At 43.2% G+C, this 13,171-nt stretch overlaps 1 protein-coding gene across 2 annotated transcripts in view; it reads left to right on the top strand.

Moving 5' to 3' along the window:
* Positions 1–475: 475 nt before the first annotated feature.
* Positions 476–13,171, top strand: part of WIPI2 (WD repeat domain, phosphoinositide interacting 2) — a 55,041-nt gene continuing 42,345 nt past the window's right edge. For both annotated transcript variants that reach the window (XM_004380835.2, XM_023735369.1), the window contains exon 1: positions 476–730. In XM_004380835.2, the coding sequence (XP_004380892.1) occupies positions 657–730 (74 nt within the window). In that variant the 5' untranslated portion in view covers positions 476–656. The remainder of the gene's footprint in view (positions 731–13,171) is intronic.

Below are 13,171 nucleotides of genomic sequence, written 5' to 3'. Positions count from 1 at the left end.
CCATATATATTGCATGAATCCATTTACATGAAATTCAAAAACAGGCAGAATACTGATTACCTTCAGCGGGGCTATTGATTGGGAGGGGGAACACTTACTGGTTGACCTTGGGAAACATATTTCTGAGCGTCAGTTTTCAAATCTATAAAACGGGGTTACAAAATTCTCTACCTAGGGCTGCTGTGGGGATCAAATAAGATAATGCACAGAAGTATTTAGCACAATGATCCTCACATGGCTAACTCCTCTGCAGGCCACTTTAATATGGATGAAAATTACATGGGTGCCCCGAGCACAGGAACCCGCCTGCTCCTTGCAATGCGCAAGCGCGGCGCTTCACTTCGCCCGCCCGCTGCGCCCAGCTCGCCTCCACGCCTGCGTGTTCCACCGGAATCCAGCCGGGCCAGAGGTGAAGGAGCCGGGCCTCCATAGCACGCCTGCGCCGGCGGACGCCGTGCGCCGCGGGGGCGGTGCCGCGCAGGCGCCCTGGTGGCCCCGGCTCAGGAGCATAAACAAGAGCCGGGCCGGGATGAGGCGGCGGTTGATCCCGGAGCAGCGAGTGGCGGCGACCGCGGCGGCTAGCGGGGCACGGCGCCGACCCTGAGAGCAGCTCAACCTGCTTTCCCGCGCTTGAGCCCCCGCCGGCCGCCGCAGCCATGAACCTGGCCAGTCAGAGCGGCGAGGCCGGCTCCGGCCAGCTGCTCTTCGCCAACTTTAACCAGGACAACACGTAAGGCCGGGCCGGGGTCGGAAGTCGGGGGTCGGAGGTCGGAGGTCGGGGCCCGGGCAGACTGGCGGCCCCGCGCGGTGCTGGGGGTCGGAGCCTGGCCTCCCCTGGCCAAGATGGGTGGAGGCGTCCCCAGGGCCTGGAGGGAGGGTCCGCCTGGGGACCGTCGGGCGCTGCCCTGCACGTGCTGTTGGAGACAAGTGTCTCTCGCCTCTTAACGAGGAGAGCTTCTGTTTTCAGACTTCACTTCTTGCAAAGTTGAGACACAACTTTGTGGTTTAACTTGTCTTGGGCGCCTCTGGGGAGGTGGGGGTGGGTTCCTTCTGTCCCCCTCCTTTTTCCCCTGCCCTTGTCCCCACTCTCTCCCCTTTCAGGCCTTTTTCTGCTTTTTCTTAGGGCCCCTTCCCCCTGTTTCTATTCCCTTTTCTTCCTTCCTCGCTGTTCTCTGTGGCAGGTAACTTTGCTGTGTTCTCCAGGCAAGAAGCAAACGTAGTCCTGATGCTGGCCACAGGCCTAGGGAGAGACAGCCCAGGGGCATGTTACAGAGAAGGGCCTGAGGAGTCTTGGTGCTTCTGGGAATGGGCCATCCATCCTCAGGGGAAGAGAGGACCTGGATGTCAGCCCCTGGGTTTAGAAGGCTGTCTGCCCAAACTGCTCCGGAGTTTGAAGCAGATTCTTCAGAGGTTGCCTCTGATGACCTGTGAGGATAGTTAGTAGATGAGGTTTCTGGAGAAGGAAGGATGAGTTGTGGAGCTGGAAGGGAGGAGAGCCATCTTGGGAAGTGAGTAACAGGAAGTGATGTAAGAGAGGAGGAGTGGGACATTTGGCTTCACACAAAGTCTGTGGTGGTTGGGTTGACTTTTGCCTGGCTGAATGGCATCAGCAGAGTAGAAAAGGAGGTTTCTGATTTTTTTTTAAATAAAAGTTGATTGTAGACTGGCAAGCACTGAGTCAGTGGTACGCAGCAGGTGTTCATAACACCTTCCCAAAGTTGTGGAGCCAGCGGAAGGCAGTTACACAGTATTTCTGTATTGAGAGTTGGAAGGGAGCTGATCACCCAGTCTAATTATACATGAAGAAACTGAAGTTCATGAAGATTCAGCGCAGTGCCTGGATCTTACAGTCAGTTAATAGTGGGGGCAAGACTCTAATCTAGTCTCTTGAGCTGTCTCCCAATGGTCTTTCCATGTTGCCTCGCTGTTCCCCCCTGCCCAGAGTAGGATTCGGAGGACAGTGAATTTAGAAATTAGAATAGTGACAGTAGTTTTTAAAGATCACAGCTACCAGGTACTGTCATGTTTTATGTGACCAAAAGCCAGTACAACAAAAACAATTCAGACAGCCTGTTGGGGTTTGTTGTAATTGGAGTCGTTGTGTCCCATCGAGTTGATTGCAACTCATAGCGACCCTACAGGACAGAGCAGAAGTGCCCCTTAGGGTTTCCAGGGAGGGGCTGGTGGATTCAAACTGCCACCTTTTGGTTAGCAGCCTGAGCTCTTAACCACTTCTAGGTAGAGAATAGGAAATCTCAAACCAGCTATAGTTTGGTTGTTAAGCCCTTAGTAAGGAGACCTGGTGGTGCAACAGTTAAGTGCCCAGCTGCTAACTGAAAGGTTAGTGGTTTGAACTCACCCAGCTGCTCCACAGGAGAAAAAACCTGGAGATCTGGTCCGATAAAGATTACAGCCTAGGAACCCAATAGGGGCAGTTCTGTTCCGTCTTGTAGGGTCGCTGTGAGTCGGAATTAACTTGGCTGCACACAACAATAACAGCAAACACTGAGCATTTTGAGACCAGTAGGAAAATGGGAGCCCTAGTGGCACAGTGGTTAAGCACTTGGCTGCTAACCAAAAGGTCATCTGTTCAGACCCACCAGCCGTTCCACGGAAGAAAGATGTGGCAGTCAGCTTCCGTAAAGATTACAGCCTTGGAAACTGTATGGGGCAGTTCCACTCTGTTCTGTAGGATCACCATGAGTCAGAATAGACTCAACGGCAATGGGTTTTTAGTTTTAAGAAATTATTAGTATTATGGGTTTTTTAATGCCTTTTATAAATTAAAGGATTTTCTAAAAACATTTGGTACTACTCTGACTTTTTCACTACTACTTATATGTTAATTTACGTTGGAAGGAAATCAGACAATAAGCAAGCATTTTCTTTTGCTGTTATTTCAAGTAGGCTACCAAGGTGCCTGTATAGAGGAGAATGCCACCTGACTTGGCCTGAAATAGGACCTTTTCACTCTTGGAAATCATGTGCCTGCCACTCCCTATGATTCCTGATGTTATTAGTTTAAGGGAAGGTTTCTGTGTCATGATGTTGACTTGCCAAAGAGACCTGGATGTAGTACGAACATAAACCATAAGGAAGAGTAAGTTAGGATTGTATTGAAAGTTTATTGGATTAAAATGACCGCGTAATTTGTTTGAAACCTACACTTGAAAGAAATGAAGTTCTTGTGGAAATACCTTATGGTGTATGTCACTCTCTCTCCATCTCCAGATTTAATTTTAATATAGGAACACAATTTTTAGCAGACAAAGAATGTTGGCCTAAAATCTGCCTTCTCTAGACTCAGGGAGACAATTTTGGAAGCCACTTCACTTAGAGTATGTATTATACAGTAACTTTGTCTTTCAAATGCTTAATGACAGGATATTTGTTGCATACCTCACTTTATCGTGCCTTTCTTCTGGTTCTGGTTATATGATTTAAATATTACGTTTTTTGTTTTTGTTTATTTTCTTCATGCTTCTTATCCTTAAAGTGTGAGGAAGTTTTATTTGCTCTTTACCATCTGTTTCATTTGTTTTTCAAGTAGACCAGTGAAAGAGGCATCAAGAACAGCTGATCTGGGTCCTCTCACTGTTGATCAGGACATCTGGAATTAGTTCCAATCCTAGCTTTGGAAGTCTTCTATTTGAGGAATTTTTGGCTTTTTGAAATTTAAGTAACAAAGTGGCAGAGTGTTAATTGAGTCTTAAATGGAAAGAGCAGGGAGTAAATTCTGATGGTCATCATTTGGCTTGTGGGAAGTCTTTGATCTGGCAACCCTGGTGGGTTTTTTTGTTTTTTTTTTTTTAATTTTATTTTATTGTGCTTTAAGTGAAAGTTTACAATTACAAGTTAGACTCTCATGCAAAAATTTATACATACATTATTATGTGACCCTAATTGCTCTCCCTATACTGTGACAGCACATTCTTCCTTTCCACCCCTGATTCCCCGTGTCCATTCATCCAGCTCCTAACCCTCTCTGCCTTCTCATTTCATGTCCGAACAGGAGCTGCCCATTTAGTCTCTTGTATCTACTTGAGCTAAGAAGCACACTCTTCACGAGTACCATTTTATGTCGCACAGTCCAGTCTAATCTTTGAACAGTTGGCCTCAGGAGTGGTTTTAGTGCTGCACCAACACCTGTTTTAAACTACATTTCCAAAAGGGGCTAAACAAAGGGACTTGATTTTCAAGTCTTCTGTTTGTGGAGTTGATGTTGTCTGGAAGACAGGGGTATAGAAAGAGTAAAGAGAAACTTGTCTGAAATAATTGCTTTCTTCAGCAAGTTTCCTCTGGGTTACAGTCATTGTTCTGGGAAGGTCACCTTTTTTTTTAACCTCATCTTCAGATTGAGGGCTTGGAGAGTAGAGAGCTTTTACAGATCTTTCAGTTTTAACATTTTAGGTCGTTCTTCCTGCAGGGTAGAGGGTATGTTTGAGGAGGGCAGGGGGATCACTTAGGAGGATGTTGTCCAACAGCAGTGGCCAGTGGAAAGGAGGGGACTGGTGTGATGTCAGGACCTGGTATGACCCACGAGACATGTATGATGAGTTCAAGGGAGAAGTCACAGGGACTACCAAGGTTCTGGCTTGGGTTCTGGGTGAACAGTGATAACATTATAGGAGAAAAATTAGAGGATACCATTGAGGGGAAAGGTGATTTCTGCCTTGGGTACTCTTGAATTTGAAAAGCTTTAGGGTTACCCAGGTGGAGGTCTGGAATGGAGATTATATGAGTGGAGGAGGGGGCTGTCAGGATGAGCCAGGAGCAGCTAAGGCACCAAGTGAAGTCGCAAGGGCCTCCTCTCAGATCTTGGCAGCAACAATTCAGGTTGCTGCTTTTTTGAAGCATTGGACTGTTCCCACTTAACTCCAGAGTCAAGTATGGCTCTTTCATGAAGAACATAGTGAAAAGGGAAATCTTTTATGGACTGATAACATGGTAGAGAAAAGTGAAGGAAGTTAAAGAGAAGATCTGACTCACATTTTTGCTTTTTAGTGGAAGTCACTATATTAAATTTAAAAAAAAAACGAAAAACAGTTGCCGTCAAGTTGATTCCGACTTCTGGTGATCCTGTGAGTGCATAGTAGATCTGCACTCCATAGGGTTTTCAAGGCTGTGACTTTTTTTGGAGCAAATTGCCAGGCCTTTCTTCCAAGGCACCTCTGGATGAGTTCTAACTGCCAACCTTTTGGTTAGTAGTGGAGCACTTAACCATTTGCAGCATCTATGTCAAATGCTCAGTTTAAATTCAGTGCCAGAGACTTTCAGTTAAAGATGGTAGATCAAACACAAGCATTTATTTTGACTCCCTCCCAAAACCCTGATAAAATGTCAGTAAAGATACTTAAAAAGACTTAAACCTATAAGGATGGGGTGAATGAAAAAGGAGACACTAGCAACCCAATTTTGGAAGCTAGCAAGTGGTCGAGGAAACGAAATCCTAAATCTAGTGGTGGAGATAGCAGAGAACCGACCTAATTTAAACCACAGAATCCTCAAAGGCTGAGGCATTGGCAGTCTAGGGAAGCTCACCAAGTGAGTAAAGGTGTGTGTGGTTAAAATAAAGAGAATTGGTTCAAAGTATGTTTCAGAAGTCATTGTTCTTTCTCCTACTCTGGGAAAAAACTTAGGCCTAGTCTCTGGAGAAGGGTAAACAGGGTCTCTGGATTTGGGGACCCCAGGCTCAGTTGGAGGCAGTGGTATAGTAGTGAAATGGTGGAGTAAGTAAATATCATCTTTATCTGTTATGGTTTGCTAGTTTTTTCCTTTGTTAATAATAACAGATCCCACGATGTTGACTTAAAAAAACAAAAAAACACCACTTAAACATCTTTTGGAGAAGAAGATATTTATTAACTTATCCGTTACCCTACCTCTCTCATTAATATGCCTGCTGTTTTATGGCCAGGCTAATGATTAAAACCAGAATCTCCAAAGAGGGCTGTGGGAGACCTGATCATTGGTGTTTGAGATGAAAAAAGGAAAGCTATTTATATTTAATATCATCCTTTTAAGATTTCTACATTTGCTGATAACGTATATACTCATACTACACTGCATATACCGTGTATTCTTCTACACAGAGGGCAGTGGTGGATTAGTGGTAGAATGTGGGAGACTCTGGGTTTGATTCTCAGACAGCGCACCTCACGCACAGCCACCACCCATCTGTCAGTGGAGGCTTGTGTATTGTTATGATGCTGAACAGTTTTCAGCAGAGCTTCCAGACTAAAACAGACTAGGAAGAAAGGCCTGGTGATCTTCCTAAAATCAGCCAGTGAGAACCCTATGGATCATAACAGTCTGATCTGCAGCCAGTCATGGGGATGACACATGACCAGGCAGCAATTCCCTCCGTTGTGCATGGGGTCACCATGAGCTGCGGATGAACTCAGCAATCCCTATATATAACACATACCCTGATACGTGTGTGTGTGTGTGTGTGTGTGTGTGTGTGTGTGTGTGTATTAGGGATATGTACTTACATTTCTTAATGATAAAACCAACCAAACCAGTTGCCATTGAGTCGATTCCTACTCATGGTGACCCCATGTGTTTCAGAGTACAATTGCCGGTCAGAAGGTTTTCGTTGCTGTGACCTGTTGGAAGCAGATTGCCAGACCTTTCTACTGAGGCACCCCTCGGTAGGTTCGAACCTTTCGGTTGTGCAACTGAGAGACTCCTTAATGACGGGCACACAGTCCGTTTTGGAGGCCATGTAATGAAAATTCTAGTTGAAATACTAAATATCCTAAATCAGTTTCAGAATGTCTGGAACAACATCCAGCTTGATCAGCAGATCCCAGTTTTAACAGATCCTACGTGTTGGGAGCACAGCTGAGAACCGGGGTAATGTAAGACTCAAGGACCAGGTACTAAAGCTCATTAATTTTGCTCATGGGAGAGGCCCTCTCTAAGCTTATTTTATACATAATGCTAATAAGCTTGATGATGTGGTTTCCAAGTCAACAAGAAATTAGAAAGGAGAGATGTTAATGACATAATGGTAACAAGGAAAAGTGATAACCGTCAGCCAAACAAAAGGTAGAAAATATATTTTTACATACTCGGCACTATAGACTAGTCATTTGATGTTCGTACACAAATACCTCGTTAGGGTTTGAGAGGGCCACTGTATTATGACACTATAATAAGTTTGTTCAGTGATTTGAGCCCAGGAATATGTTAAGAATTTGCTGTCCCCTTGTTTTAAGAAAGGAGCCCTGGTGGTGCCGTGGTTAAGTGCTCACCTGCTAACCCAAAGGTTGGCAGTTTGAACCCACCAGCCACTCCGCAGGACAAAGAGGTGGCAGTCTGCTTCTGTAAAGATTTACAGCCTTGGAAACCTTTTGGGCATTTTTACTTTGTCCTGCTGGGTTGCTATGAGTCAGAATTGACTTGACGGCAACGGGTTTTGTTTTGTTTTTGCTCTTAAGAATACAAGAAGGCATACAATTTAGGAACAATTTTTCATCCAAAATGGTGGGAGGAAAAAAGGGTTTGGTGTTTAAAGTGACAACCCTTAGTTACCTGGAAAACAGATCTTCTGAACACCAGCTTCCAAAAGTTCAAGATTGCCGAGATAGTTTATTTTTAGCCTTCCTAGATTTCTTTTTTTTTTTGTTGTTGGTTCTTTTATTACTTTTCAAAATATTTATAGGTAATGATGCCTAGTGTACTTCACTGATATTAATTTTATACAGTGAGGTATGTTTGCTAGGAAAAATTATGTCAGCTGATAGTTTTTTTTCCTTCTCTTATACTTCTAAGATAACCCAATGTAATTTTAAGAATTGTTATTAGGTGCCATCAAGTGGGTTCTGACTCATAGTGACCTTATGTACAACAGAATGAAACACTGCCCAGCCCTGTACCATCCTCACAGTTGTGCTTTAGCCCATTGTTACAGCCACTACGTCAGTCCATCTCGTTGAGGGTCTTCCTCTTTTACGCTCACCCTCTACTTTACCAAGTATGATGTTCTTCTCCAGGCACCCATCCCTCCTGATAACAAGTCCAAAGTACTTGAGAGAAAGTCTCACCATCCTCACTTCTAAGGAGCATTCTTGCTGTATTCTTTCAGGACAGATTTATTCGGTCTTCTGACAGTCCATGGTATAGTCAGTATTCTTTGCCAACGTGATAATTTTTTAATGTCTGGCAGAACATGAAAACAAGTGGAGGCAGAAGAGGAACCAGAAGACTGGGAATAACAAAGGCTGACATTTCATACTCTGAGTATTTGTACCCCAAGATAAAAATGAGGGCCATTTTAATGGTCATTTATCTATTAAAACTTGAACTCTCCAACCTTTTTTCACATATATGTAGAAGAAATATATTTCGAGAAGAGAACTGATAGAAGCATTATTGTCGTTGTTAGACGCGGTCAATCATTTCCGACTCACAGAGACCCTATGTACAACAGAACAAAACATTGCCCAGTCTTTGCGCCATCCTCATAATCATTGTTAAGCTTGAGTCCATTTTTGCAGCCACTGTGTCAACCCATCTCATCAAGGGTCTTCCTCTTTTTCACTGACCCTCTACTTTACCAAGCATGGTGTCCTTCCCCAGGGACTGGTCCCTCCTGACAACATGTCCAAGGTATGTGAAATGAAGCCTTACCACCCTTGCTTCTTGGGAGCATTCTGGCTGTACTTCTCCTAAGAGATTTGTTCATTCTTTTGGCAGTCCACAGTATATTCAGTATTCTTCACCAACGCGGTAATTCATAGGCGTCAATTCTTCGGTGGTCCTTATTCATTGTCCAGCTTTCGCACGCCTACGAGGTGATTGAAAACACCGTGGTTTGGGTCAGGCGCACCTTAGTCCTTAAAGCGACATCTTTGCTTTTTAACACTTTAAAGAGTTTTTGCAGCAGATTTGCCCAAAGCAATGTGTCATTTGATTTCTTGACTGCTGCTTCCATGGGCATTGATTGTGGATCCCAGTAAAATGAAATCCTTGACAACTTCAGTCTTTTCTCCGTTTATCGTGATGTTTCTTATTGGTCCAGTTGTGAAAATTTTTGTTTTCTTTATGTTGAGGTGTAGTTATGTTAAAGCCTGTAGTCTTTGATCTTCATCAGTAAGTAAGTTCTCTTCACTTTCAGCAAGCAAGGTTGTGTCATCTGCATAACGCAGATTGTCAGTGAGTCTTCCTCCAGTCCTGGTGCCCCGTTCTTCATATACTCCAATTCTCAGATTATTTGCTTAGCATACAGTTTGAATAAGTATGGTGAAAGGATATAACCCTGACTTTAAACCATGCTGTATCCCCTTGTTCTGTTCGAACGACTACCTCTTGGTCTGTGTACAAGTTCCTTATGAGTACAATTAAGTGTTCTGGAATTCCCATTCTTTGCAATGTTATCCGTAACTTATTATGATCCAAACAGTAGAGTGCCTTTGCATAGTCAGTAAAACACAGGTAAACCTCTTTCTGGTATTCTCTGCTTTCAGCCAGGATCCATCTGACATCAGCAATGTTATGCCTCATTCCATGCCCTCTTCTAAATCCAGCTTCAATTTCTGGCAGTAACCAGTCGATGTACTGCTGCAACCACTTCTGAATGATCTTCAGCAATATTTTACTTGTGTGTGCTATTAATGATACTGTTCGATAATTTCTGCATTTTGTTGGATCACCTTTATTTGAAATAGGCGTAAATATGTATCTCTTTCAGTTAGTTGGCCAGGTAGCTGTCTTCCAGATTTCTTGGCATAGACGAGTGAGCACTTCCAGCACTGCATCCGTTTGTTGAAACATCTCAGTTGGCGTTCCATCAATTCCTAGAGCTTTGTTTTTCGCCGCTCGCCTCAGTGCATCTTGAACTTCTTCCTTCAGTACCGTCGGTTCTTGATCATATGCTACTTTCTGAAATGATTGAACGTCGACCAGTTCTTTTTGGTACAGTGACTCTGTGTACTCCTTCCATCTTCTTTTGATGCTTTCTGCGTCGTTCAGTAGTTTGCCCATAGAATCCTTCAATATTGCAACTCGAGGCTTGAGTTTTTTCTTCAGTTCTTTCAGCTTGAGAAATGCTGAGCATGTTCTTCCCTTTTGGTTTTCTTACTCCAGGTCTTTGCACATGTCATCGTAATACTTTGTCTTCTCGAGCCGCCCTTTGAAATCTTCTGTTCAACTCTTATTTCATCATTTCTTCTGTTTGCTTTAGCTACTTGATGTTCAAGGGCAAGTTTCAGAGTCTTATCTGACATCCATTTTGGTCTTTTCTTTATTTTCTGTCTTTTTAATGACCTCTTGCTTTCTTCATGTATCATGTCCTTGATGTCATTCCACAACTTGTCTGGTCTTCGGTCGTTAGCGTTCAGTGCATCAAATCTATTCTTTTGATGGTCTGTAAATTCAGGTGGGATATACTCAAGGTTGTGCTTTAGCTCTCGTGGACTTATTCTAGTTTTCTTTGCTTCATCTTGAACTTGCATATGAACAGTTGATCGGTTCTACAGTCTGCCCCTGGCCTTGTTCTCACTGACAATATTGAGCTTTTCCATAATCTCTTTCCACAGATGTAGTTGATTTGATTCCTGTGTATTCCATCCGGCGAGGTCCACATGTATAGTTGCTGTTTATGTTGCTGAGAAAGGTATTTGCAATGAGGAGTCATTGGTCATGCAGAATTCTATCATGTGATCTCTGGCATCATTTCTATCACCAAGGCCATATTTTCCACCTACCGATCTTTCTTTGTTTCCAACTTTCACATTCCAATCACCATTAATTATCATTGCATCTTGATTGCATGCTTAATAAATTTCAGGCTGCAGAAGTTGGTAAAAATCTTTAATTTCTTCATCTTCAGCCTTAGTGGTTGGTGCGTAAATTTGAATAATAGTCATGTTAACTGGTCTTCCTTGTTAGGTGTATGCATATTCTACCACTGCCAGCACTGTACTTCAGGATAGATCTTGAAATGCTTTTTTGACGATGAATACAACGCCATTCTGCTTCAATTTGTCATTCCCAGCGTAGTAGATTATATGATTGTCCAATTCAAAATGGCCAATACCAGTCCATTTCAGCTTACTAATGCTTAGGATATCAGTGTTTATGCCTTCCATTTCATTTTTGATGATTTCCTATTTTCCTGGATTCATATTTTGTACATTCCACATTCCTGTTATTAGTGGATGTTTGCAGCTGTTTCTTCTCATTTTGAGTCATGCCACATCAGCAGTGAAGGTCCTGAAAGCTTGACTCCATCCACGTCATTAAGATCGTCTACTTTGAGGAGGCGGCTCTTCCCCAGTAGTATTTTGAGTGCCTTCCAACCTGCGGGGCTCATCTTCTGAAACTATATCAGGCAATGTTCTGCTGGTATTCATAAGGTTTTCACTGGCTAATTCTTTTCAGAAGTAGACTGCCAGGTCCCTCTTCTTAGTCTGTCCTTGTCTGGAAGCTCTGCTGAAACCTGTCCACCACGAGTGACCCTGCTGCTACTTGAATACCAGTGGCATAGCTTCCGGTATCACAGCAACACGCAAGCCACCACAGTACGACACACTGACAGATGGAATAAGCACTGCTAATTAGTAGTTATTTAAATGACCATTAAAATAGCCCTCATTTTTATCTTGGGATGCAAATACTCAGAGTATGAAATGTTAGCCTTCTGGTTGTTGTTCTGCCTCCACTGTTCTCCAGACATTAAAAACAAAAATGATCCTAGTGTCTGATTCTTTTCATCTCCCACTGCTTCCTGCTTCATTCTGTCATCCTTTCTGGTTTTCTTTTTTGATTTTATTTTGTTGTTGAGAATATGCACATCAAAACATACACCAATTCAGCCATTTCTACATGTACAGTTCAGTGACATTGATTACATTCTTCGAGTTGTGCAACCATTCTCACTCATTTTCTGCAATATTCCTCCCACATTAACATAAACTCACTGCCCCCAAGGTTTCTGTGTAATCTTTTGAATTGCTGTTGTCACTTTGATCCCATACTTAAAACAGCATAGCTGAAGCCAGACATTTTTTATTAGTTAAGCTAAACTATTGTTTGGTTTTAAGAAGATGTCGGGATATTTTTGGTTTAAGGTCTAAAGGTTATTTCAGGGCAATAGTTTCAGGGGTTCATCTACCCTCCATGGCTCCAGAAAGTCTTTAGTCCATCAGAATTTGAAATTCTGTTCTGTATTTTCCCCTTTTGATCAGTATTCAGTAGAATCTTTGATCAAAATGTTCAGTAATGATGACCGGGCACCACCCACTTCTTCTGGTCTCATCCCAAGGAGGCAGTTGTTCATAGAGGCAATTAGCCACACATTCCATTTCCTCCTCCTATTCCTGGCTCTCCTTCTTCCTCTGTTGCTCCAGACAAATAGATTTGGTTTTCTTTTTGTGCTGTGCTTTCTACTTGCTTTTGTTTTCCTTGGTCAGCCTTATTCTGGAGAGTAGTAGTCTCCTGATCAAGAAATACTTCATGCAGTGTCACAGAGCTTCTGTGTGGTGGGGTCTGGAAAGCTCTTGTGGGACCTCCAAGCCTCTTTGCAAGAGCAGGAGTGTTGGGTGATGAATATGGACTCTTAACCATGAGCTCTCAAATGAGTTCTTTGCTTTTCCTCCTAAGCCAACTACATGGTCTTCTCATTCCAGATTCCAAGTCATCTTTTGGGACCATTTCGTTTCCATCCAGTGCTCAGTCATAGCACAGCTTAGTGACTGAGCTACAGTCGTTAAAGGCCTCACTGAAATGCAGAAAGATAGCATCCCCACTAGGCTGTCAGTATCTCCATTTGAAGTTCTAGCATATTAGCTCCCTGCACTCTGCTTTCAGGCTCTCACATGGGCTAGGCATGTACAGAGCGGGAACTCACCAGGACTGCCTTGTTTTTCCAGGTCTCACAATTTCTCCGTCTTCGACAGGGTGCAGCCTTACCACTTTTTTGTTGTTCTCTATTAGTGGAAGATACTTGAGTTTTCCCTCTCTGACATGGTTCTGCCTTACACAGCTTCTGGCTTTCACAGGTTTTACTGTATATCCAGTCACTTCAGAAAGCCCCACTTTATTAAAGGGATTGATCATTTAGGGCTGATTACTTTCATTTATATCAAACTTATCCTTTAGTTTTTATAGGTTTACGTAAGAATTGTCTTTATTTTCTTGACGTGCACGTGTTCCTGGCTGTTAG

This window comes from Trichechus manatus, unplaced genomic scaffold (genome assembly GCF_000243295.1).
Source record: "Trichechus manatus latirostris isolate Lorelei unplaced genomic scaffold, TriManLat1.0 scaffold00077, whole genome shotgun sequence".
Classification (NCBI taxonomy): Eukaryota; Metazoa; Chordata; class Mammalia; order Sirenia; family Trichechidae; genus Trichechus; species Trichechus manatus.
The sequence above is the reverse complement of the archived record's forward strand: the minus strand, read 5'-3'. Positions and strand labels throughout refer to the sequence as shown.